Genomic DNA, 27,818 nt, shown 5'->3' on the forward strand with positions numbered 1-27,818 from the left:
GCTCTTCCCAGTATAATGATGCTTCAGGATTTCACTCTGTATTGCTAAAGCACAGTTCATTTCTGTTACCTTCTGGGCAGAGAGCAGGCAGAATGCAAAGACTAGCAAAAACTCTTACTTTTTACCTCTAAAGTCAATGGTTCCAATTTATCACAGGTCTGTCAATTTTATATCTTTGCACTTCTCAGTGTGCTGCTGCTCGCATGGAAAACAAGAAACCTAAGCTCTGAGCTTGTGAATGTCTTTCATGGGATTTGTTTCTGTGCATTTGTATAATTTTGCAGGAAGAAATGAGTCATGTCTCTAGCTCGTCTAAATGGGTCATTGTTTATTTCTGTCTTGATATCAAGGTTTTTTTTTTTTTTTTTTCTTTTTTTTTTTTCTTTTAATTTAGTGGCCACTACCTGAAGTGAAAAAGAATTACACGTAAATATATCAGCATGGAAAGTGTGGTGTGTTGAGGGGGCATTTCTCCACATCATCCCTGGTATTCTAATATCTAATCTTTTTCTGAGTAATACACTGCTGTGAGGTTAAGAATTACTGGCTAACACTTTGGTACAATCTGGCAGAGCTCTGGAGGAAAGGCCTAGGAATGAAATATCACAGATGTTGCATTTCAGGGTGAAGATATAATCCAGTGGCAGACTTATAATATGGTGGTCTTTTGATAAACCTATTCATTTTGAAAGAAGCCTTCCTCCAAATATTGCTTTTCATGAGCATTAGTTATTATGCAGTTTTCTGAAACCTACATCATTATGTAGGTTTTTTGAGAAGTTGGAAGAAAACCAAGTATTGATCATTTCTCTGGATCTTTTTGCATATAGCATGCAACTGGGTCTTTCCTTTAAAAGATTATTTCCACAGATTTTTCAGTCTCATCAACTTTGAAAGACCAGGGAAGAAACAAGGAAGAAATAATTTGTAAAGCAAGATTTAAGCAGGTATTGAACAGAAGTAGGCAATTAGTGTCTGATACAAAACTAATAGAATTTTCAGGAAAAAAAATATAAAATAAAATGGGCTCTTCTAAGTCCTACATTAACAATCCATTGAGGACTGATTAAAGGGTTTTATCTGGACTGCTGTTGACACAGGTATTTATTGCCAATGTTTCAGACTTTCTGCAAGTTGTATACAACTGAGGTGCTATTTAATTTCAGCTTAGCTGCTACTGGGTGAAAAACAACTGTATAACTCTTGATTTTTTTCTTTTCTTTTTTTTTTTTAAATGCCAGAGAAAATGTTAATTTGTTACATTCTGTGCCAAGAAGACGGCACAGCTGTACAGGTACCAGAGGAAACTGGTGCACAGCAACTAAACAGCTGCTGCAAGTGTAGTGATGGCAAAATTCCCAGATCTGCAGCTTGGCACAAATACATTACATATGAATATTTTATATAAAGTGAAATAAACCACAGGAAGCAGAAGTTCTATGTCTCTAACTGATTTTGTTTTACTCAAGTGAGGATGTGACAGTTTAATTAAAGTAGAACTTAGTAGGATTAAGTAGTAATAAAAACAATAATATTTCATAATGTCACCTAGCCTAGATTTGCTATCTTTAAAATTAAAATACATTAGGCATTTTTTTTCAATGAACTCTGTTCCTCAAGTTGCACAGTATGAAGAGAAAAGAATTGCACTATGCTGCGTCATCATTTGTATTTTTAAAGCATAGCGTATTCTATGCATTATGTATCTGTCCAAAATATAGTACAATTAATGCACTGGAGAATTAGATGATAAGTTTTCTATGGTAAGACTCCTCAGCATTTGTCTTTGTGGCTGGGAGATTTAATAAAGTTAGTGATTATTAGTGTGAATTGGGGTCACAGGGCCAAGAGATTTTGTTGGTTTCCTAGGAAGTATTTTGCTTTGAAAGGTTGTACAGCCAATCTGTCTTTAACAGTTTGCACAGGTTATTTTAAAGTCCATACAAACCAGCCATCTCTTCAGTGGTGCCTTGTCTTGGAATGGCTTGATGGCTTAACTTCACCAGGTTTTATGGAAGGTCAGCAATGCAATCTGTGAAGTTAATCAGGACCAGGCTCAAAGTCCCTTTGAAATTTACTGTACATGCACAAAGTTGTCACTAGCATGGGCTAGCAGGAGGATACAGAGGCTTGTAAATGGAGGATGTTGCTCTCAGGAGAATTCATGGTGAAAATTTCAGCTTCTTTGTTGACTGATTTCAGTTAATTTTCACATAGATTTCAGAGATACTGAAGTCCTACAAGTTTAATGAAAATGAAGCTTCCTCCTTTATCTGTTAGGTTTTTTTTGGGTGACTTCACCCTTCTGGGGTGTTTGTGGAGGGAAACACTTGGAAGTGCACTCTTAAATCTTCCTACCAAGTTAGTAGTCTTTTAAACTTACTGAGGAACATCAGTGGGCCAGGTAGAAATTTACAGATCACTCCAACTGTGCAATTTTTTCTTGAAATGTAAACTTTGCCCCTGTCCATTCTTTCTTAGCAGAAGGTGCTGAACTGTGTCTTTTTCATCGTGAACTATCATGGAATTCTTTCAAAAGTTATTCTAATAAAACAAACTACATTTAGTATGTAAACTTCTTGCTACCATATTTATAAGCAATGTACACATAACTGCTAAATAATTTATTGAGCCAAAACTCACTGAAATTTTTTATACTAGCTAAACTAGGATATCAGTCTTGTAAGAGACTGGCATCTTAGTAGCAAAAAAGCACTCTTTAGATGCAGTGCATAATTTGTCAGATTTAGCTTATGAACCTTTGGCAGTAGCTTAATGTAAGTAGTGAAAAATTAAATTTCCAAAAATATTACTAGCTGCAAATCTTTAAAAAATGATTGTTAACAGAATTTTGAATACTGGAAAGCTTTTCTTCATTGACTGGGAATCTTGGGAGGCAGGTTGTCAGGTATTGTAAAGCAGCCTTTTCATTATAATATGGCTTGTGCAAGCCAAATATTTTCATTTGCAAAAAGATGTGTAATAAGATAGACTTACAGCAGTCAAATGATGCCAAAAGAAATAAAATGCTGCACTTACAGGAGTTGTCAGGCTAAAGTTTTTCCTCAAAGCAGATTCAGTGACTGGTATAGACATATTGTGATATGAAAAAGCATCCTCTTCCCACATCCTAACATATAATATATACAGCAATTTTCAGGTAGTGTGTGGGAGGTAAATACAAAAATAGCAGTTCCATAGCTGTGTACAGTTGGGTTTAGAAAGAAAAGAAAACTTCTTTTTCTGTATTTCTTGATAGTGATTCTGTCACTCACATTGTGGCTGAGAACAACTCTTACCTAGAAGTGCTGGACTGGCTGAGAGGACAGGCTGTGGGTGACAGCTCCAGGTTTGAATTACTGGATATTTCATGGCTCACAGCCTGCATGGAAGCGGGAAGACCAGTTGATTCAGAAATGAAATATCGCCTCACGGTAAGACAGATCGTTCAGTGTGAATGCAGTGTCATTTAAAATGAATGACTGTGATTAAATTACTATTATTTTTTAACCTATATACATACATAATCATATTGTAGTACAATTTCATTATTTAAATACATTTTGTTCTACAGTTATATAAGTAATTCACGGTTTTAATAAATTAAGATGAAGATATTCTATACCTTTTCGAACAGCCAAATATTAGTGTCTGGTAATGCTGTTACTGTGCTCTCACATTACAAACTGAAATAATAACCATATGCTATTAAAGTGGAAACATCCGTCAATAAACTTCATACTTTTGTTGTGGTACTTTGGTGTTTCCACCAATACTTCAACATCATGGTAAATGTCCCACTGAGTTGAATGCATTTTCATGGGCTTCTGCTAGAATACTTTGCATCTTCAAAATAATACAAAAACGTTAGAACTTTTGCTGTTCAGAAGTGATCGGGTAACTGCTAGCCCTTGAAGGAACTCTGAAATCAAGGCTGCTGCAGTTTGTGGACATACATTTACAAAGTTGGCACCATAGAGTAAAACTGTGATATGGAATAAAGGTATCATTATATTTCATTATCTCTCAATGGGAGCAGCAAGTTGGACGCTATTATGAATTGCAGGCTGATTATTCAGTGAACAGTGTTTGACCTTGAAGCAATGGATGACGACACTTTCCTGAGAACTATATCTGTCAAAATTATGTTCTTATTTCTCAAATTGGGGCATAGTGTGAAACACTGATATGCAGTACCCCCAGCACAGACTGTAAATAACAACCATGCCCAGTGATGTCCACAAGTGCTGTGCACAACGCGACAATAGCACATGCCACTGGGCCATGAAATAGATACTGCGCTGTGCCAGGGTTAACACCTTCCCTTGTCTTGCAATCATGTGAGCCTTGTGCTGCCAATGGATTGGACATGGACTGGTGAAGAAATTAATTCATGCATCAGGAGAGTTAGAAGTCTAGTCTAATGCTTCTCTGAAGTGAAGGTTTCCTGCTGATTTCAGAGGGCCTGGATTAGGTTCTGTGTGAACAATGACCCTGCTTCAAAATGATAACTGTGAATACTGGTACCACAAAAGGTGCAGTATGTAATCTCTTGCTAGGCATAGGATGCCTGAATATTAATACAATATTCAATACAATATCTCACTGTTTTCTTCTTCTGATTTTTAAAGTAAGAAGAATGGTTTATAAATATCACCCTTTACCAATAAAGCATGTAGATTCTGATTCATTTTTAAGTCATATTTCATTGCCAGAAGCTGTTCCACAGGACTTTACTTATAGGAATTACTGTTTAATAACACTTCCAAAATAATAATAACAATAAAAAAAATGAATACACCAGATGGAGCTGTCGCCCTCAGATGCGGCATAAAATTCTGTAACAGAATATGTTTATATTTGCAGTCCTTCCAAGGAAGTACTTTTGCGGTATATTTGTAATATTTCCAGTGAATCTACTGAAGGAAGAATATACTAAAGAAATTAATGCAAAGCAGGAAAAAAAACTAACCTTGTAAATACTGCACTGTGTAATCTCACAGAAAAAAAGCTATATTTATGAAAATATAAATATTGGGAATGCAAAAACATCTCTAAATATGAACAACATCTTGTGAACTTTGCTGAGAGATTTACATTAGGATTAAAAATTAATCCAAAATACTTTTTATGCGCATTCTTAATTTTAGCAGTCTTTGAAAACCTATGCATTCCGGTATTATGGGAAATATATTTTTCCCTTTTCAATGCAAGAAATGCCTTCATCTTTCTCCAGAATGTCTCCAACTGTGCTAAAACTTATTATTATTGTTGTTATTATAATAATTATGATAATAATAATAATAATTATCAATTAATGAGAAGACCTTAACATATAATATAATAATTTATATATAATTATATAATATATAAAATAATTTATGTATAATATAATTTATATAATATAATTTATATAATATATATTGTTATAAAAGAATTATATATTATTTTATATATATAAAATTCCTTTTGGAATACTATTAGAGCAGAAACTTCTGAAAAAAAGTAGCAGCACTGTCAGGAGATCATGATTATACTTGGAGACTGGCTGTTTCTATTTTTATAGAAACAAAGATTTCATGCTTATAAATGTAGAGTGCAATTAGCAAGCCAGTGACAGCTGTAGCATTCACTTTAAAGCTTATAGTTGAGACCAGTCTTAATTATATAGTGGTTCTCAAATTATAAACATTTTTGTAGAGCAATCAAACAAGGAAGAGAAAAGAATTCTAGAACTTTAGATAATTTAAAAAATAATTTTAATATTTCAGTGTCACTGATTTTTTTTTTTTTTTTTTTTTTTCCTGACAACAAATAAGGATTGAAGATCAGGTTAATATTCTTTTTAAGTACTAGACTAAACTTGTACATACATGTATGTAATTTAATTGTAATTTCACCTAAAAAAAATTTGCTCCATTATGTCAGTCTTGTACAATGTGAAATGAAAATGAACTAACAAACATTTAGCTCATTTTGAGGAAAAAGAAATTGATTGAATGGTTGAATGTTTTGGGTGAAATCTCATTGGATGTGAGTTCATGGTAAAATTCCCATTAATATCAATAGCAACATAAGTGCATCTTTTGGGTCTTGTAGTAGCTTATTTGGAAGGTGTTCTTCCTGTAGGACATTTGTTGTAATGCATTGCAGAAAAGAAATGTCCTCCATGCAAAATGAGGAATAAAGCCAGAGTTACAGACCATTAGCTAACATTAATTATAATAGTCATTAAAGGACATCTTTCTATGATTGTGAATGATTGGAGAGATGCTCTGATGCTAAAATGATTTATAGAGTATAAAGGCTGGGTGACCACATCTAGGCTGGTCTGAATTCTTGGTAACAGTTGGCTTTTATAATCATAAGCCATCATTTTATTCCATAGGCTACAGAAGTGTTGAAGCAGAATACCTGTTTTAAATGGAAATCTAAATAGTTCTCAGCTTGAGGAATGATTTTGTCCCACTGATATCTTTAAGCGAAGAGATACCTTCCTTTCCACAAGCAGATGGGTTTTCTGGACAGTAGCATCACAGGAACAACAAAAAGTATGTGAAGACATCCCCAGGCTAGAAAGTAGTTCTGTTTCCTGGGTTATGGAAAAGGCAGAGGTAGAGGGGAATATTTCAGAGGGAAAAAAGAAAAGAAAAGAACCAGTGGGTTGGCATCCTCAGTAGCCTCATGAACTGTGACTGTCTCTCTTCTGCCTTTTCCTCAGACAGGACCTATAAGTTAGTTATTCTATTCTCTTCCCTTTACCTTCCCTCTCTGTCTTTTGAAAGGCAAACAGATTTATTTCCTTAAACAAAGGATCTCCTTCCACATTGGGAAAAGGAAGTATCACATTTTTTGATTCCCTACCATATCATGTGACAGGCAACTCACATTTAACATTTTCCTGAGTGTCTCACTCTGTTGTCTTGTGAAAGAGAGGCTCTAACTAATGGAAGAAATCTTTCATACTGACAAGTCAGACTTTCTCAGAAAATAAAATGAAACTTATAAACTAGCTGCCTTCTCTTCATAAAATGCTGGATATCAGCAGACTATTATTTGATCAATGCTGTCTGGATCAAAGCTGCTGGCTGTTGAATTATGTGGCCTGACACAGTTTGTAGTATCTGCACACCTCATTCACTGCTGCTACATTTTCACCCGTTCTTTGTTATTTCTTTATGCCATTATATTTTGTGTATTAAAAAAAAAAAAAAAAAAAGATTTGACAAAGAACACAGGAATCCCCTACAAGTTTAATTTTGTACCTGAGCCTGTGAAAACTAATGCTAGTGGTACCGACTCGTTCTTTTGCTTCTACCATATGGGAAATGTCGCTGTGAATGAATGTCAGTGACACCCACTGTTACTGTAGGCTGGATGTGAGGTGCAAATGCACTAGCTCTAGCAAGTAAGTTGTCCGTGTTTGGATATTTTTCAGTGGCTGGCCCCGTATAGTTAACCATAATTTCTCTTTAATGTAATGGATATATTTGCAAAAAAGAATTTTGAATGCTTACTTTTTTTTTTTTTTTTTTTTTTTTTTTTTTTACCATATTGGTAGTTGTTCCTTCCCAGTACTACACATTATTTTGAGGTAATGTGAGTTTCCAGGATTCTTTGTAATACACTGTAATTTCCATTCAACTACATTTTAGGATTGTTCCATAATCTGTACAAATACTGTTCTCCCATCCGTTCTTCCCACTGAAAAGCAATGTAAATCTTGTTTTGCTGAAAGGAGGTTATCTCCATAGTTCTTATGCAGGCACCATAATATTCCCAAAAAATCACATTATAGTAATTGCAGTTTGCTAGACATCTTTGCTGTTGATTTCCAACCCGTTTCTTTTTTCTTTTTTTTTTTTTCTTTTTATTTTTTTTTAATATATAATCAACTCCTGCTAATTAAAAGTATAACCACTGCTGATTAAGAAAAACACTCAAATAACTTTGCTAAGGCAGGAACAGAATGTTTATGTGCTAGTCTATAAACCTCTTAAATACATAGTTTCTGCATTTATTTTTCAGTCTACAATGCCAGGTAATGTTACATAAGGGCTCTTGTTCTTAGATAACACGTCTGTGTGCTAATGAAGATAGCAGCTTATTATATATTCTATTCAGTAACATGCTTTTCGTTCCCAGTTTTTTCAGCTGGCACTATCATTTCAAGCAGCATATTAACCGTAATCAATCATAGTTTATATGATTTAAAATCAATTGCTAAGTATAATTCATGAAAGTGTGCAAGAGTGGATGAGTAGTGCTGTTGATCCTGACTGAAAACCATTTTGGTTATTCTCAAGAGAGGTCTTACATATAAAATAACTTCCTTCCTTTCAGCATATACTATGAAGACTGCCATATAATTCACTGTTCCTTCAGCTATGCAAGCAAATGTCTTGTGTGTGTGAATACTATTATTTAACTGCTTTGAATCAGATACAAAGGCAATTTAGCGTGAAATTATATGTTGTGTGTGTAGGGGGCACATACACATATTTCTAGGTTTGCCTAGCACAGATGTTATCTTTATGCCTGCGTTTCTTTTTGATAAAGGGGAGGAAAGGGTTATCACTCCATTGTTGGGGTAAACATTTTTTCAGTGTATCTGTGTGATATGTATTTTTTTTTTCTTGTTGAAAGATTTCCCTGTGGTTTTTGGATGGTGGAATGCATTAAGTTTTTGACAGATCTGCCAATGTTTTTTAGACAAAATGACAAATAGCAAAAAATTCACAGAAATGCTGAGAACACTTTGAGTGTTTCCAAAATATTTCAGATTTGGTCACTTCCACTGAAAGCAAAGGAATTAAAGGACTGGAAATATAAAGCAGCAGAAAAGATGCTGCCAGGTTGTCTTTTCCAATTGCTCACTGATCAGGATACTCATACATATATATTTAGTCATCATAAGGCAAGCACTGGCTGTTGGATGAAAGCATGGAGATGATTCTTCTATGGCTGCTTGTAAATATTTCATTTTTTTTTTTTATAATGAAAAAAATAGAACATTTAGTTGAATAAATACAATCCAAACCAAAAAGTTTTGTTTTGGCTACAAGAAGAGAGTGTGGTTTTTAAAGTCATATAAATGTCAACCACTGAACCTAGATACAGACAAAAAAAAAGTCAGTTATTTGTGCATCTTTTTTTTTTTTTTTTTTTTTTTTCCTTCTGTAACATCCCTGATTTTGTATTGAATCATCTAGTGATTTATGGAAAGAAAAGTTCTGTTCTTTCAACCTTATTACTTTTTGTAGTTTTAAAATTATACTTCAATAACAATAGTATTCACATGTAGAGAGATGTTTGACATTGAAAACTTTCTGCAAGAATTCAAAATGAAAGATATGAAGAAATTAAGATAAACTTTTAACGTCAATGAAGCTAATGTGAAATTAAATATTTTTTTCCTAGGAACGTGGTAAGAGCATTATTATTCTCTAACCATATTAAAAGATACGCATTTCGGGCTCAAGGAATATATTTTTGTTATTTTAAGCTATTTGGCAGATGTGCTACCCTGTGACCCTCCTTTGTTTATTCTTATTAGGAACAAGCAGATCGGTATCCTACTTTGAATACACCTGAATCAGAAGTGCCATTGTTCACTGCAAGCAAAGTATCTCAGTATTCATGTCAAAGGAAAACAACTTTAAATAACTGCAACAAGAAATTCACGGTAAGACATATTCCATCCATGAATTAAAAACTAGGATAAGTAAAATAATTAATAGAGTACTTGTGTCCATACTATCTGTGGCACCTTCAGCAAATTCATGAGTTAAACAGCACAATTACAGTAATTAAAGAAGTTATAAATCTGCAACTTTTAAATTAAAATTGAGTGCGAACTTAATTACATCATTTCAGCAATACTGAAAGCTTAACACTGTGGATCTTTAAAAACACTAATAGCTTGTAAACACGTGAATTTTTAAAACAAATGTTAGAATAACATTCTGAAAATTTATTTTGTCCTTTATTTTTTAACAAGATGGAAATAGTGATTAACAAATTTTAGTTTAGGTCAGTCCAAGATACTTCACAATTGCTCTGCTCCCTTCTCGTTTGCCCAGGTGTTCAGTTCTTCTGAGTGTGGTTATAAGCTTCAGATTTCTACAGTTGCTTAATTGCAAAAACAGATTGAGTGAACAGTGCAATTACTTTAACATGAAAAAATCCTTACATTATTCATTTAAACAGGTACCTTAAAAACTGTCATATATCCTATTTAATGCTTTTACCATTACACAGTTCAGTAGGCATGAAGATCCTGGGATGTCTCAGGCTCCTCTTAACTTATTTTGCCTAATGGCTCCTCTTGGCTGGCTCTAGACTGTTCAATAGGAAACATTTAACATAGAAACTCTAATGTAATTTAGTCTGAACAAATCTGGCTGATATTTTGACTATAACACGAAACACCTCCTCATCTGCCTAAAGTTTTATGATTTATTTTGTTATTGTTTATAATTTTTATGCTTTTACTTTGTGTATGTGTGCCTATAAATACATGCAAACCTTACTGGTAAATGTTTGTAAGATTCATATAAAAAGAAAAACAACAGAAAACAGTAATTTGGCAATAAAAATCCTTTACCATGTAAATATGGGAATTCAGAACTAAAGCTAAGCTAGACCAAATGTCTTGGTCTGGGAATACACCAAATTAACCTGAATTTTGCCTTGTAGCAATTCTTTGAAATCACCAATTATACCAATTATATAATAGCATTTATGGTACTCAAGTAGATTAAACCGTTTCTTTACTTAAAAAAATTACCTTTTTAGTAACCTGACCAGAATTCAGTTTTGACCCATGAGGTTGGACTAGAGACCTCCTGAGGTCCCTTCCAGCCCGAATGCCTCCAGCATTACAAAAACTGCTGCTTTTGAAATGGCTACTGTGTCTCATCCTGCTAGAAAAGCAAGGCTGTGTATTGCTCTTATCATTTAGCCTCCTGGAAGTGGCAATTCTTTTTCATTTTTTACAAAATCTAAATTCACGCAGCCATAAGGAAAGATGTAGTATGGTCCAAAGATACCATAAAATGTGGCATTCATGGAGAGGTAAGAGTTAAGTGCCTTAGTTCTACACTTGCTTACAACAGTGGAATGCGGTGGTAGTTCTGAAAGTGTATAGCTCCTTGTTGAATTTTCTATATTAAGACATTATTTGTCAGTCCATTCAGAAGACAAACAAGTAAAGTAATTGTGATGGATAATGGCAATATACAATGCCTACTCCTACAAGGCATGAAGTTGTAATGATTTTTAGTTCTTTAAGATATTGGCCACAAAAAGATCCAGAAAAATGTATTGCCTTTTTTTAAAGATATGTTTTAAAATTAATTTTATTATTTTAAAATATCTAATCTATTTCAAATTCTAACAGTATTTTTCCATTTTCAGACAATGAGTACTATAACTTTTTTGAATATATAGTTTGTCTTTAAACTGTTGAATTACTGAATATAGTCCAAGATTCAGTTCAAACTTCAGTGGAAAACCATGATAACAGCAAAATATTTATTGAGCGCTTCCTGTTATACGTATGATTCAACAGAGAGGCAGATTCTCAATTACTTCCAGGTTTATCATTGCAGCAGCCTTAATGTCAGACTACAACTTGTATTTGATAAATGAATTGAGCTAAACACATTAGAAGCAGTGCAGTTTGAGACTCCCTTCTGTTCTCCTATACATCAAACATTTCTGGGTCTGGGTAGAAATTAGGTTTTGTAGTGACAAAGGTGTCAGTTTTTCATCCTCCTACTTCGGGAGAAACTGCTCTTACTTTATGCTGTATTTTATTTCTGGAGGTGGCACTGGACAAACTGATAATGCATATGAGTCTGTCTAGCTGTCTAGCATCTGCATCTTGAAAGTCATAATGTAACTCCTTAGGGCTGTTGGTCTTTTTCCTCACAACCAAAGCTTGCAGTGACAGTTGAAGGCTTTGGTGTTTATGGACTGCAAGAGTCAGCCCATTCCGTAGAGACCTGCCAGTTTGTCTGCATAATGTCATGGGAGTCAGACTTTCATTTTTTGCTGTTCTGTGGGTCTTGTATTAAACCTGTAATTCATGTTCTTGAATAAAAGTGTTCCAACAGATTTTTCAGTGAAAGCACTTAGCAAATGCACTGAAGCATTGGTATAATTCATTTGTGCATGCTGTGGGCAGCCAACCATTAAATGACAGATTTTCCCTGGCTCGATGCTGTACATCCTGAAAATGGGGTCCAATCCATCCTGAATTATGTTTTGATGATAGTATTTTGTTATAAACACTTTATTGTGTGAGACAGAGTTGTTCCTTTTTCTTACAGATTTTCTGTTTTCTTTGCTTAGCTTGAAAATACTGGGGTTTTGATCTTGCCTATTAGAGGGGCACAGAGCTATTATGTGCTTATGCATTCTTGGATGAACTTATTGGTTCTTCCTCTTACTGGGCTTTGCCCTGGTACCCTGTATCAAAATCCTCTTCTGAATGTGTAGTATCTGTGTTTAAAATAGCATAGTAGTTAACTTTTGACATCTTTTTCTCTCTTCATAAGAGCAAGAGAACAGTTGCTAATGTAGTAGTGACGTGGAGACAATGAGGCTGTGAATGTGCTAGCTTCTTGTGAGAGACACTGCTGGAGACTTGATTTTTTGAGATAATAACTGTAATTAGTGATCAGTTTGAATCTTGGATTCTGTTCTATATATATATTATGAAAAAAAGCCATTTATGAAAATCAAATGGCAGAGATATTTGATGAGATATCATGAGGACAATGTGGTGGTTTAGTGCATGCTAAACACAGCCTCTGTGTTCAGCTGTTCCATGTTTCCATTATTGTCCAAGATCCAGGAAATAACATACAGAAAGTTACAACAAATCAATTTTACATCATAGAAGAAAATAAAGCAGGGTTGCCATAAATGGTGCAGATGTGAAGTTTTCATGAATATGTTCACTGTGGGGCAAATCCCCCCCCCCCCCATTTATTTTTCTGAGGCTCGAGTAGCTCAGGAGGTCCTGTTGTTTGTATTAATAGATTGAGTATGTCAAATTACATGCCAAGGATGAAACAGTGGCATTATGTGACAGCTTACGAAGGAGAAATGTAAGCAGTTCAGACTTGTGGGGTCCTCATGTAGTCTTTGGATCACTGTGCATCACATACTGTGGCCTCATGATTCACAGGTTGAGAACTACTGCCATGGCATTAGTGATTTGGATGATTCAGGAATGCACCTGAATGTGTAGCCTGGACTCTAACAGTTGAAATGTAGCTGTTCAGATGAGTGAAGATGCAAAACAAAGGGGTAAATCATTTCACCAGAGCCTGTACATTAACATGTTTATTTTATGTTTGTCTTAAACATTAATGCTATTTTTTTTTTGTAATGCTATTACAATATTATTCTTTTCCTCACATTTAAATAGATATCTAGATATAAATAGATAGCCATCCTCCATATAGATATAAATAGATGGCCATCCTCCCCCTCTCCCACTAAAAATATACACTTGGGGGCTCCATTGTGTTTTCATGTGGTAAAATAAATGGAGTCATTCTGTTTTACCCGAGAGGGACTGTTAGATTTGAATATTAATACCAGACTGCAATAAAATTCAGAAATACATTCTTCTGTGAGGAAAATACAATTTAATTCTTACAGAAGAAACAAATTAAGTCAGAGGCAAATGTTTCTGTGATTCTGAGGCTTATTGCTAATGCTACTGAGTGTTACTCTACTTTGGCTGTTACTCACGGTAATGAGAATGTGAATGCTTAACATGGGAAAGATGCCTGGTTTCCTTTCCACTCTGTTAGAGAAAAAAAAATCCCTCTTTTATTTTCTCTTTTTGTAGCTAAAGAAATGAGTTCTGTCAGTGGCTCAAGCCCTTATTTTTATTCTGTTTTAAATCAGACCTCAGGAGAACCTCAGCTTTAATTTTATGATGAACTTGGGAGCTCTGTAGGGAGAAAGCCATGAACTGAATACATACTCTAAGTAACAGGTACTGTCTTACTGACATAGTTTAAAAAATCTCCGGACAATACATTAAATTTGCAAATTTTTTTAAAATGTATGTAAAGAGTATAGCTATCCAAAATGAACTAGTGGCTTGATCTAAGGAGAAACTCTTCTCATTTTTTAAGGTAAGTGGGAGGCTTCTTCCTAAAATACAGATAGAATACCTGCACTTCTTGGCAACCCAAATTCGCATGTTTTCATCAATCCTATGCTGCTTTGTTTGACCATATTAAAAATGGTAATATACTTTAACATTTTTTTTCTCATTACACTGTACAATTTTTTCTGCTCAAGGGCAGTGTTACATGATTGACAACCTCTCTGCATTGTTGTGCTCTATCAGCAAATTTTTTTCTCACAAATGTCCTCTTTTCTTTCATATCATGTGAAAAAAAAGCAAACTTCTCAAGAGTGCTACTCTGTTGTAAGAACTGAACCTGTTGCTGTTGGTTAATATGACGAGCAGCTGGAATTAACATTTATTTCTAGCACATGTGTGTACAATGACTCTAAGATCATGCCCATTAAGATACACATTATGCTATTACTGTTATTCTCCATCTCTCAGTGACTTTGTTTCTCCAATTGATATAACGTGACATGATAAAATCATGGGCACTGGGTGAGTATTGTTTTTTTTTTTTTTTTTTTTTTTTTTTTTTTTTTTTTTTTTTTTTTTCTGTTCAGTTCAAATACCAAAAAGTCAGGAAAAAAAAAATCAGATTGACCAAAAATAGATTACTTTATTTAGCTGGAAATCCCTTTAGTCAATTCTACAGGTTGACTCAAATTCCTTAATCCTCCTTGAAATAAAAACTTGGAAGTATTTTGTCTCTGTGTATATAAAAGGTATGTATGCACACTCTGTGTCTCTTTCCATTGACTCTTGAAATTAAGATTTATACTGGTGAAAGTGAGAACAACATTATTTGAATGGATTCTTTATTCAAAATCTTTTTAAAATCACTTTAGTCAGTTTTTAATAGACACCAAATACTAGCAACAGCAATGTTATGATAACTAGAAGCCATCCCTCAGATTTACAATGTACTAAATAAACCTGGAGTGTAAAACAGTGATTGAGACGAAAAGCAATTTATATCAAATTGTTCTCAATATAATAGTCCTTGAATCATATGGGATTTCTCCTTATTTATTTATTTATTTATTTTTAAGCACACTTTAAACTTTTGCTCTTTGGTGGGTTAAGTTCACCTCTACAGAAGTGTGGTATTGTTATTTTTTAATTTGTGTAGCAGTAGCATTTACAGGCTCAAGTAAGACAGAGACTTTTTTTTTTTTTTTATAAGAGATGCTGCACATTGTAAAAGACAATTCATGCCCTGGAGAGTTCACAGCCCTAGCAGACAGCAAATGAAAGATAGCAAGGGAAACAATGGCAGGGAGATTTGAAGCAGCTTTCCAAGGTCATATGGCAGAAGAAGAGTGGATAGAGGCATGGAAATAAGACAAGTGTCCTGTGCAAGAAGCCGTAATGCTTTCCTTGCAAAATAAATTAGATTTAAAATATTTTCTCAAAATACCTATCTTATTATATATTCCACTTTAATATTGGAAATTTCTGTTCTTGCAAAATTTTAGACAGGTTATTAAAGACTTTTGCAAGTAGTAGGGGAACGGATCTGAGTGTGATTTTTAGCATTTGTAATCTAATATTTTAGAGTACATTTTTACCTGTGCAAGATGATTACTTGTAATTTTTTTGTTTGTTTGTTCTTGGTATTTTATTTATATTAAGTCTTAAATACCAAACGTTGAATAAGTCTCACAATTTCTGTCAGCCCATTCATTATTTTTAACATAATTCATCAAAATCTCTGTGTGGTTTTACATCTGACCAGCTTGGATCTTGAAGCCTATTCTATCCTCAAATATTTCCACAGCCCTTGTCTCACCAGTGCACATTCCACAGTTTCAGGCAGAGATGGAAAATTTTCAGTAAAAAGGTTTAAAAAACAAAATAAAGAGCTGAAGTGTAGCCCAGCTATCTTTCACATTTAATTAAAGTAGCCTCTGCAGAATACTCAGGAGAGAATTAAAATCCAACACGTTGGAAATCTTAGAAATTTAGTTTCCTGTTGCACCAGTATCTTTGAAACAGGCAATCTGTGTATTCATCTAACTGATAAAGAAGTTGGCAAGGTGCTTAATGTATAAAGTACCAAGGTTTAGAATAATGTAGAGGTCAGTAATTTTTGTTTTTATATCACTGTAAATAGATTTTACCAGTGATTTATAGACTGCAAGCTTTTTCTCAGCTAATACGAGTGTCACATGCTTTTCTCCTCTGGAATATTATTCAGTATAGACTATAAGACTGAATAGACTGCAACTCCACTTGGAAATCAGTTGCTTTCTTTTTCTTAAAGCAGAAAGATTTTATCAAAAAGAATGTTAAAAGCAGTTTCATGTAAAAAGGCAGATTTGTAATTAATTGGTGTATTTGCAGGCAGTGTTTTGTATGGGGAAAAATACATATTCAATACTATTTAACTGTTTATTTAAAATGGCTTAATGAACTCTGCAAAGGCAGGAAAACACTGAATAATGCAAACAAGAATGACAAAAATGCCTTGATTATATTTTCTCATTGACTGTCAACAGTCTCTGAGTAAAACGCTACATGTGATTGCATTTTCCAGTAATGGTGGTGACATATCTTTTCTGAAAATTGCCCACCCACCAGTAGAAGGGGGCTAGTACCTCTCTAAATCAGCAGTGGTACTGGTATATACAGACATGTTTATCCTGATGGTTTATTCTTCAGTGTAGAATAAGTCTATTTAAATGCCAACAGGAGCAGCCTCCTATTGGGATTGAGAAGAAACTTTCCTAGACTTTTTGAGCTTTCTAATCAAGATGACTTTGCTAGTCTGTCATTACTACTTCCTGCTGAGCAGGTACTTACAAGAATTGTTTTCTATGTGTTTGTATAGATTATTTTAGAACACCTATAACTTTTTGGTTCTGTCTCCTGATTAATTCTGTTAGGGTTAAGCTGCACTTAGACATTTATTACCAAACACTTCTTTTTTGAGCATTCATGTACATTTGTTGCAAAGAGAGGAAAAGAAGGGAAAGGTAATCACAATTTTGTGACTGGAAATGTAAACATCACTTAAAGCAAAAAGTAGTATCTTAATTTTCCTAAATGGTAGGAAAGGATCTTTGAAGCTGATAAAGAACAAAAAGAACTTGGAAGAACAACTGCCCATCCCACCCCCTCATATCCCTCCTCCCCTCCCAAAAACAAAAAAAAAAAAAAAAAAAGAAAGAAAGAGGAGGAAACATCTGACCCCTTCAATTCCTTATTCCAGAGGGCTAGTTGAACGTAGATAGTGGCAGAAACTTCCAGATCAAGCATCCTGATGAACAGCTCTCTCTCTCAAAGAGGTCTTTATGATTTGTTATGAAAATGGCACAGCACTTACTAAGCTGATAAATAGCTGATAAATAAGTATTCAGTTAAGGGGTGGATTCCTTTGGTGAGATGGACAGAGATCCTCAGAGATTAATTACTTAATAATCCCTAACTCTCAAAGACTTGATTATTTTTTTAAGGGTCTTAATAAGCAAGTGTTCACTCAGAAACCAGGACTCTATTTGCTTCAGGGAAGTCTTTGAGAACCAATCCAACAAAATAGAACTTATGTATGAGCTATTCCTTGAAGATAAACTGGTTTGTCTGGGATTTCCTATCCTAGAGGAGGAAAGAAAATAAAGCTATTTCAACAGATAGGCTCCAGTACAGATCAACTGTTGCATTAATGGCTTATAGCAATATTAACAGATATCACACAGAGGAGCTGATAAATTAGATGCAGAAGGTACTGCTAGTTGACTACATGTTAACTGTGAGTAAAGAAAGAACCAGACAACAGTGAAAACAAACAACCCTAAAAGGGAAAGTAAACCTTGAGTAAATGTCTGCTTCAGTATTCTGATAACATTTTCTACAGATGTGAAGATGCAAAATGCTTTAATACGGTAGCACAGAAAAAAAAGGAGAAACTGGAGAATTCTCCAAAAAAGGAGAATTTTTGTTCATCTAAGGTATGTATTTCTTTTAAAGAGATACCAATCCAATTAAGATCTCAGGTTTTTATTTGAGATAAAAGCTTTGAAAATCCTATGGTTAGTAGAGATATTTACTTCAAGATTTTGATTAAGTCTTTCATTTTGATTCAATGAGACCATAAAGTTTATAATCTGAACAATGTATCAGATGATTTATTTTTCTAGAACTGACTAAACTGAATTAAATGTAATATGGAAGTAATCTACATTCACTCTGTAAAAGTTCTTCATGTTTAACGATCTAAATGATTGTAGCTCAAGCGTGTTTTTGTTGTATAAATCAGGCTGTATTCCTTCAGTGCGGGATGACAGATGTTGTTCTCAGTTTTGTGGAGGTAATGATGGAACCATTTCACTGGGTCTGCCATCACCTCAGTTAGTGAGGGAGGAACTTTAGCTCACCTGGAAGTATTATACATATAATAACTAGAATGTGCAAGTGCTGTAGGTTATGTGGCTTTATCTTTCAATATAAAGCACACTAATGCAAAGAAAAAAAAAAAAGCAAAATGTTGTTGTTGTTTTTGTTTAAAGTATATAAAGATGGACTTAATCAGAAATGAAACAAAATCTAAGCCTCAATATGAACATTGTTCCCATAAACACTAAGCATAGGAAAAACTGCTTAATTTTTTCCCTTGTACTATCCATTGCAGTCATTAGTTTAGTAAGTCATTTGCTGTCTTTTGGTATCTGTATTACAGGGTAATTATGTATCCTTATTCTTAAAACTTTTCTGAAGAGACACTTGAACTATAGCTCAGTGAAGTGTAATTGCAGGCAGATGCACACTGAGAGACAGCTCTTTATTATTTTGTAATGTCTCATGGGTCAAAGAAGAAACAGAAGTAAGCTGGAAGACAAGGAGGATATACAACAACTCATAAATATAGCAGGACGTATGGCCTTTTCAAGGCTGGGATCAGGTAGCTGCTCTTGAGAGACTGATGAGGAAGAAATGGGATCTCCTGCAGGGATGCAAGACCCTATGCAGTGCAGGAGCTTTGCAAGGCTTACTGATCATATTTTTTTATGGTTGTACCTAGCCTGTCCTGTACCGTTGGAGTGGTACATAAGGGCATACTTAACAGCCAGGTGCAGGATGCATTTTAGATAAATACTTTGAACAGTCAAAGTGTCTTCTGGAGATGGTGTACTCTGAAAATCTCAGAAGAAACCACTTAATTTTGCAGCCTTTAAAACCTCAAAATTTTTGAGGTTTTGTGCAAGGCTTCATTAAGAACTCAGATTTCCAGCTTCTAATCAGCTGGAAGCCTTCAGAAGTTCTTATGTTACATGTTCTCACACACATGCACGGTACATTTATTTTCTCTTGAAACACGGTATTCCTCACAAGGGAACCAAAAAGCTCTCTCCTCTCCACCACCATGTGATCTGTTCATTTCATTTCTAAAAGTGTTTGATATATGTATATATATATACATATAGTTGGAGGGATGGTGGTGTGGTGGTGGTGGGGTAGGTAGAGAGGCTCCAAAACTTCATAAAAGACTTCTGGATAGTTAAAAATAAATAAATAAATAAATAAATAAATAAATAAAAAATCTACTGGCAATCTTCAAGTGCAATTGAGTGCAATATCTATAATAAACCAGCCCATGGATAGTTGAAGATCCACAAATAAAAGGTTTTCCTCTTTGCATAGGTCACACCGCTGAAAAGTGTGAGGAAAAAGTGGGTTTGTTCCTTACATTACTAAATAGAAGATTGGCTACAAGTTCAAAAATGTGGTTTACTAGTGTCGCCACAGACTCCTATTTGGTTGCACTTGAAAATGAAGATGTGTAGGATTGCTTACATTTGTGCCTAATTGTAAAAGTTAGGCTGTTATTTCGCATTGTTTTATTAGATCTGCATGGAATATGGAAAGTTCATCTCACAAAAGATTTTAAATTTTGAATTTTTCCTAAATCAAAATCTTTTCTTATATTTGACTCTAAAATATAATTTTTATGATATCTGAGAAATTTTAAGTGGTTAGATAGTGATGCTGAATTCATGTGAGGAACTCTTGTCTTTTCACAATATCACAAAGAAATCTTGAATTACTATACAAAGTAATCCTTAAGGAATATACTGAATACTTTAAGCTTTTACTAACTTTTTTGTATCCCCTTTCTCCCTTCTCCCAGGATGCCTTTGAAATAATGGCTGAAAATTATGAATTCAAAGAAAATGAAATATTTTGTCTGGAATTTCTGAGAGCAGCTTCTGTGCTGAAATGTCTTCCATTTCCAGTAACCAGAATGAAAGATATACAAGGGTTGCCCTGCATGGGAGATCAAGTCAGAGATGTTATTGAGGTAACATACCTCTAAATTCTTATCCAATTAATTCTTTTACAGATCTACTTTTAGAGATCACAGACTGCAGTATAGATATTTGGTGTGTATTTACACACCCTTATGCATTTCCTTCAATAACAATATATCATCCTTGTTACTAAGAATGCAATGATTACTGGAAGCCTTTCATAGTAACATAAAGCTTGGAAACTGAACTTATGAGTTTCCCTTATGAATGAAGTTATTTAATGAATAAATACCATTAATAAATAATAGATTGTGATTGTTGTGCGCCATTTTTAAAGACTCACTCTGATCTGGATGTGGTAGTTTAACTGGTAATAATTTTGCTCATGTGACATCTTCTACCTTGGCAACATCACTTTTCTCACTTGAATGCCTTATTGGAAATACTATTTTTACCAAACTGGTAAATTTTAGCACTTTAATGTTAAATCCCACCTTGCTGTGAATAGCAGAGCATTTTACCTAGGTGAAGCATGAACTTTACATTCTTACTGGGACTTTGAGTATTGCCTGCATTGTTCTTTAATTCTTGGCCTTTTCAGGACTCCACATCTCAGGTACTGTTATTCCAGCAGGCAGCTGATTTGAGTGTCTCCACTGTCTGCAGAGGTCATTGCTGGGTGTTTTGATTCACTCTCGCTCCTGTTTTGCCTCACTCCACCGGTTAAGAATGTAGCCTCTGAAGAGCTCTTTGTACATACTACCTGAGGGCTGGGAATTCAATTATGGTTCTACGGTTCTACAGAAAGTAGAATAAATTTATGTTGTTCTTGGTTTTTTTTTTTTTTTTTTTTTTTTTTTTTTTTTTTTTTTTTAATCAGAGAGGTTGGAGGAACTATAAACTCATGAAAAATATATCTGGTCTTAAAAATGTTCTAACTTTTAAGAGAAGTAAACTCTAACAACAAAATTTAATTTTCAGGACAGATCATTGATAGCTTATGATAAATAAATTTTCTGGCTGTGAATTTATGAGTAAATAAGTACTGTGAAATATATTCAATGGTCCCAGTTTCTACTGCATCCTTGAGAAAATATATGAGTAAATAAGTACTGTGAAATTCATTGTGTGGTCCCAGTTTCTTCTTTATCCTTCAGTAATTTCTGTGAAAAAAGGATTGCAGAATTTAATCCTGTTGGAATATAATGATGTGCTCACTAAGGATGCTCTCAATGTTTTTACACGTTGATAAGATTTTCCATTAGATGACTTTACTATATCTTACTGTAATCTTGATTTTAAAAATAACATTCTTATTTGTTTAGGAGATTATTGAAGATGGAGAGAGTTCTAGAGCTAAAGATGTGTTAAATGATGAACGATACAAATCATTTAAGGTAAATCTTTTGTGATTTGTTGCTGTTTATTTAAAATTGAGTATATTACCCTCTGTTTAGTAGGGCTTAGACATGACTATCTATTTTACAGTAAAAGAACACCAAGTATAAAGAAAGAAAAGATCTTGAGTAAATACAAAGGGAAAGTATAATAATGGTGAATAATGGTGAAATCAGCTACCTTTCTAATTAGCATGATGTATATGCAGCTGCTCTTAAGCTCGAACTAAATGATCTCTTTTTCCATAAAACTATCGTGATGCATAGTCTTTGCAGTAAGTTTAACCTAATGTTTATTTTTGCCTTTTTTTTTTTTTTTTTTTTTTTATCCCTATGTTAGCCTGTTATTATAACACTATGTCATTTATTAAGAAAATACCAAGTGAAGAAGATGACTATTTTAATTCTCTTTTGTGTGAGGCAAAAGAAAGAGGACCGGAGATGTTTCTTTGTTAAGTGTATTGTAGGTTGAGATTCATGGTCAAATTTCTGCATAGTTACAGGGAATCTGGAAGATAAATACTGCAGTTTCAATTTCCTAAATATTCAGTGAATTCTCCACTGGAAAAATATATATTAGAAATATATATTTTCAATTTTATCTGCAGTTTTAACCTCTAAAAATAATCCGTGTTTTCTGAAAAAAATAAATCAGAGTAAAAGGAATGAGACTTTAATTTCCCCCATTTTATTCAGTTTTACTTGAGCTATTCAAAGGCACTTCCATTCTCTCAGAATCATAATACTGGTATAAAAGGATGTTCAGAGATGTTTGTTGATATTGTCTGTAACAACGTTCAGAAAAGAGGTGTAGATTCACATATGTAGCAGGATTCAGGAACCAGACTTACTTATTAATGGTAGTAAAAATTGAGGATCAACAATTGAATATTATGTTTCAGAGTTTAAGAATATTTTAAGAGTTTCAGAGTTTAAGAATATTAGAATAAAACCTATCAGTGAAATTATGGCCAGTATGCTTTATGCAATGTTTCACATTCCGAATTACAACAAAGCAATGTGGATCTTTTTATAGTTGAGCTCAACTTCAACATTTTGGATAAACTGGCTGTAGCCTGTCCTTTACAACATTTTTTTGTGTGTCTTCAGGTAAGTGAAGAAGAATCCCATAATATTAGCAAATTCATAAATTTTAGTGTTTAATTTGGTTCTGGTAGCTAAAGTCCCTCACAAAAATTTCATAGAACAAAAGATGGCTCAACACAGCCTGATTTGACAAAAATTATAATTTTGTATTTTATGCATTAGAAGCTCTTGGTTGTATACATGATGCTGGTGTCACTGCACTCTGGAGAGGTGGGGTAACTGGGAACCCTGCAGCTCTTTAATTCTGCACTGAGGGCAGTGTCTCAATATGAGTGCAAATCACTCATCATGACTTTAAAGATCACCAGAGGTCACAGTGTCACAATTATCAAACCACTGAAATAAATTATATGGTCTATGTTTTACTTGTAGGGTACATGAATAACATGGTTAGGTTTGCTCCTTATGGAAGTGCTGCAGAGGAAAAGTTGATATAATTCACTTTTACCAGATGAAAAAGAGCAATGTTTGTGTCCAGAATTGAAGAATTAGGCCTGTTACACACTGCACTCTTGCAGTGTCTTCAAATTGATATCTATGAATCTACTGAATAATCATGGATTTTATTTTGGAAGATTACCCCCCACCGCCTCCATGAATTTAGACAATGACATAAAATCAATTTTCTTTAGTTCTCTATCCCCACATTAATTGAATTTCTTGGAATAGTTCTATATCCAGTAATAGATCCTTTTGAAAATGCAGCACTAGCAGAAACATTAAAAGATAGTAATCAAAGTATTTAAAATCATTCTTTCATAAATGCCCATGTTTCAGACAAAGATAGGTAATTTCATCCATTATATGTAAATGTGGGATAATTCCTATTTAATATTATCGAAGATTTTCATTTTATTTTATTTTTTAAATCTTGATTATTTTCAAGGAATTAATTTCATTAGAAAAACACAAAATAGCATGGTTGGAATTCAGAGGTTGTAGATTCAGTGGAAAATGTCAATTATTTGCATCATAAATAGCTACTCAGTGAATTCCATAAAAGCACAATGAAACTATTGAGAGCTTCTGTATTGACAAAGTGAAGATGAAGAACGTGCTTTTGGGCATGCATCAAGGGTTTTCCTCTTGCTTTCATATTATTGTTCATCTGTGATATTGATCCAATGAATAATGCTTACATCTGTGACATTTTTGTTTTACAACTTTTATTGGGGAATAAGTTTAAAAAATGACTTTGGAATTAATGGGATATGTCCATACTAAAACTTTGGGGCGGTAGATTTTTATTTATTTATTTATTTTCCCTCTATGGGCAGAATAGTGAAATCTGTACTCCAAGTAAGACTGATAGGATTTTAGTTTGGCTCAGTACTGACGTACTTTGAGACTGTTTATAATATTCAAGCAACCAGAAATGATCTCTCCATTTGTACTTGAAATTGAATTCCATTTTGGAGAAGAATGTTTGATGCAACCTGCAAACATATGTGTTTTATAGAATGTAGTGTAATTTTTTTTTTTAATACGTTTTATATGTTTATAGCCTTTATGCATTTAGCATCTGTTTCTTTGTGCTATTGAGACACTGCCCTCAGTGCAGAATTAAAGAGCTGCAGGGTTCCCAGTTACCCCACCTCTCCAGAGTGCAGTGACACCAGCATCATGTATACAACCGAGAGCTTCTAATGCATAAAATACAAAATTATAATTTTTGTCAAATCAGGCTGTGTTGAGACATCTCTTGTTCTATGAAATTTTTGTGAGGGACTTCAGCTACCTAAAATATTGTAAAATATTTTCATTTCTTATATTTGCAGTAAAAACAAAGGATACTACCCTTATTTCAAACCTTTGTTGAAAGTGTGTGTTTAACTAAATCATGCAAAGTTGCTGGGCATTCTACTGTATTATTTTCTAGATTTCACTTTAATGAGAACAGCTTATGTATCAAAACAATTTTCTGCTGAATATAACTATGCAAAGAAATGAAGCTGTATCTGGATATATGCAATATGCTATTCTTTATCTTCAATATAGGATAAATTCTGTCCAGTATTTCCACTGGGAAACCACCTTGACTTATTATTAATTTAGAAAATTATTAATTTAGAAAACAATGCTGAAATATGTGTTCTTCTACTGACCTTAGCAGTTTACTTCAGTCTTTGGAGTGGGAGTGAAGACATCTGAAAAATGGTTCAGAATGGGTTTACGAACTCTGGAAGAGGTAAAAGCTGACAAGACCTTGAAGCTGTCAAAAATGCAGAGAGCAGGTAAGGTGCAAGTCCCATTAAAAACTCAGTATCTCTGCGGTCTGAGAACTTTAAAACAGAATCAGAAGAGGAGGCAGTGGCAGCACAGTTCACTTATAAATCTATTTTCTTGCTGCAGTACCTTTGGAATGTTATATTGTTAGGTTAAAATAATATTTGATGTAACAGGGCACTCTAAAATGGTGTAATTCAACAGCTATTAATGTGTACTTTTAAAAATACCTACACAGATATCCAATGAAATCCACTTTTATACACAAAATTATTGATGAGTCATTAATGCACAGTCTGTGAAAAAAACTTCCAACATTAGGAAAACCCAGAACTACTTTTCAGAGGAGACCTATCTTGTTCAAGGCAGCCCTACTCTAGTAATAAATCAAGACTTGTCATCAAATATATAATAAATTGCTTGCAAAATTACCTCCACAATCCTGGCACATCTTAACTTCAAAGTTTTAAACATGATAAAATGAACAATGTTGCTTCCCCACAGATTTTTTTGTGTGCAATTTCAGAAAGTAAAAGAACCCATTTTAAGAAAGCTATACTATACATTAAGAAAAGGAGATAATATAATCACAGAATCACAGAATTTCTAGGTTGGAAGAGACCTCAAGATCATCGAGTCCAACCTCTGACCTAACACTAACAGTCCCCACTAAACCATTTCCCTAAGCTCTACATCTAAACGTCTTTTGAAGACTTCCAGGGATGGTGACTCCACCACTTCCCTAGGCAGCCTGTTCCAATGCCTCACAACCCTTTTGGTAAAGAAGTTCTTTCTAACATCCAACCTAAAACTCCCCTGGCACAACTTAAGCCCATTCCCCCTCGTCCTGTCACTAGGCACGTGGGAGAATAGACCAACCCCCACCTCTCAGGCATGATGGGGAGGAAGGAAAAGACTTCTGAATAAGATGAATCAAAATATATTTCTTTGCATAATGTGCCCTAAAACATATCTATAGTTTCAGGTTCAAGGTCAGGCATTTCTTGCTGCTAGTTAGGGTTCTCTTGTCCTTAGTACAAACTGAGTGATTTGACTTCCTGATGAGGTGTGGCTTTATATTTCGCGCTGGGCTTACATAATACTATGTAGATTTTAATGATTCCACAGAGTGATCAGCACTTTTTTACCTTTGATTTCCAGGGTTTCTCTACTATGAGGACCTTGTTAGCTTTGTATCTAAAGCAGAAGCAGATGCAGTAAGCTTGATTGTCAAGAATACTGTGTGCACGTTTCTACCAGATGCTTTAGTTACCATAACTGGTGGATTCAGAAGGTGAGTGAAAACAAATGAGCTCACTTAACTATTTTATTCAGGTATAGACAAAATTATGTTGATATCTTGGAAAAAAAATAAAGAAACTCAGTGGGAAAGCAACAGAGATTGTTTTAATTTATTTATTTTTTTAGATGGTAGAGCAATCCTCTGGTATTCCTAGAAACCTTTGTTTTATTACTATTGATGTCTGTTTTGTCAGAACAAAACTCATCTAAGAGTAGCTTGCTGGAAAAAGGATGTTCAGATCACATAATATAATGGAGTATATTTTTTCCTTTTTTTAGTGGATCCGAATTCCCAAGCCTGAGACTATTGTAAAGCCATGCTTGAAACAAAGACACAATAGCTTTAAGGCAAATATTTGAGAATGTAGTCACATGAGATTGAAATGTAGTGAGAGAGAGCTGGTAGCATTAGAAGTATACATTGAAATAAGTACTGACTAAATTGTATATACACTAATCTTTGGTTAGGTAGGAAGCTCTCAGAGGTTCTTTCCTATCTGATTATTTTTCCTAAAGATGTTGGTCTTGGTCTGTAAAACCAAACCCAGAACAGCGAAGTAATGAGAGAAAGAATAGTCTTCAGGAGTATCATGTTTCTTGCTCTGTACTCAGTCCCTTAGTATGTCACTGCTTATAGCTTATAAACCAAAAAGGCTTAGTCAACATCTTAAGTCTGCTGCTTAATTTGTTACTTTGTTAATTTTTTAATTGGTCATGTTTTTAAAGGTAAAAATGTCTTTCAAAAATAGTTAAAATATCCCTTTAGGGCTCAAAACATGCAGTTCTATCACTCTTACACAACTAAAAATGGTATGAAAGGAAAAGATGGAAGAATGTTAGTAATTTATGTCACCTGTGTGAAATAATATTGTGTGCCTAGATAGACTCAGACTCACTCCTGTGCAAAATTAAATATAAGACAAATGTAAGGTCTATAATGTTTGTAATTGCACAGTGATTGTGGTAAATGTACGTGTATTTCATCACCTTTGTGCAACCTAATGATATTTATAGTTATTCCTTGCATGTACTTTATTTATTGTAAAGATATTTGTGGACTCCAGCTACCTATTTTCTATAAAACAGCATCATCAACAAGAACCATTAGGCTCAAATATGAACCCTGACCAGAAGTGTAAGTACAAGATTGAGCTTTATATTCAAAAACCTCAAGTGTCATCATTCTGAAACTCCCTGTTTAAGAGGTATAAGGTGACAATCTGTTCACACCAATGTCAATTAGTCAGGGGTCTTGTGCCGTTAGTAACTTAGATATAACAGATTAACATATGCCTGGACAGAGACAGATCTTTTTTTTTTTTTTTTTTTTTTTTTGATATGAAGTGTTTATGAGCTTTTTTGGCAGCATACTTTTTT

General features: G+C 34.1%; 1 protein-coding gene across 5 annotated transcripts in view; it reads left to right on the forward strand.

Annotated features, from left to right (window-relative positions):
* DNTT (DNA nucleotidylexotransferase) overlaps positions 1 to 27,818 on the forward strand; it is a gene marked incomplete at its 5' end in the record, with an annotated part of 166,410 nt that overhangs the window by 77,940 nt on the left and 60,652 nt on the right. For 4 of the 5 annotated variants that reach the window (XM_084526575.1, XM_084526574.1, XM_084526576.1 and 1 more), the window contains 6 exons: positions 3,260 to 3,434; positions 9,557 to 9,685; positions 20,289 to 20,459; positions 21,735 to 21,806; positions 25,024 to 25,147; positions 26,301 to 26,433. In XM_084526575.1, the coding sequence (XP_084382701.1) occupies positions 3,260 to 3,434; positions 9,557 to 9,685; positions 20,289 to 20,459; positions 21,735 to 21,806; positions 25,024 to 25,147; positions 26,301 to 26,433 (804 nt within the window). The remainder of the gene's footprint in view (positions 1 to 3,259; positions 3,435 to 9,556; positions 9,686 to 20,288; positions 20,460 to 21,734; positions 21,807 to 25,023; positions 25,148 to 26,300; positions 26,434 to 27,818) is intronic. The other variant, XM_084526573.1, reaches the window with a different exon arrangement.

Source organism: Aythya ferina (genome assembly GCF_964211825.1).
Source record: "Aythya ferina genome assembly, chromosome: 7".
Lineage (NCBI taxonomy): Eukaryota > Metazoa > Chordata > Aves > Anseriformes > Anatidae > Aythya > Aythya ferina.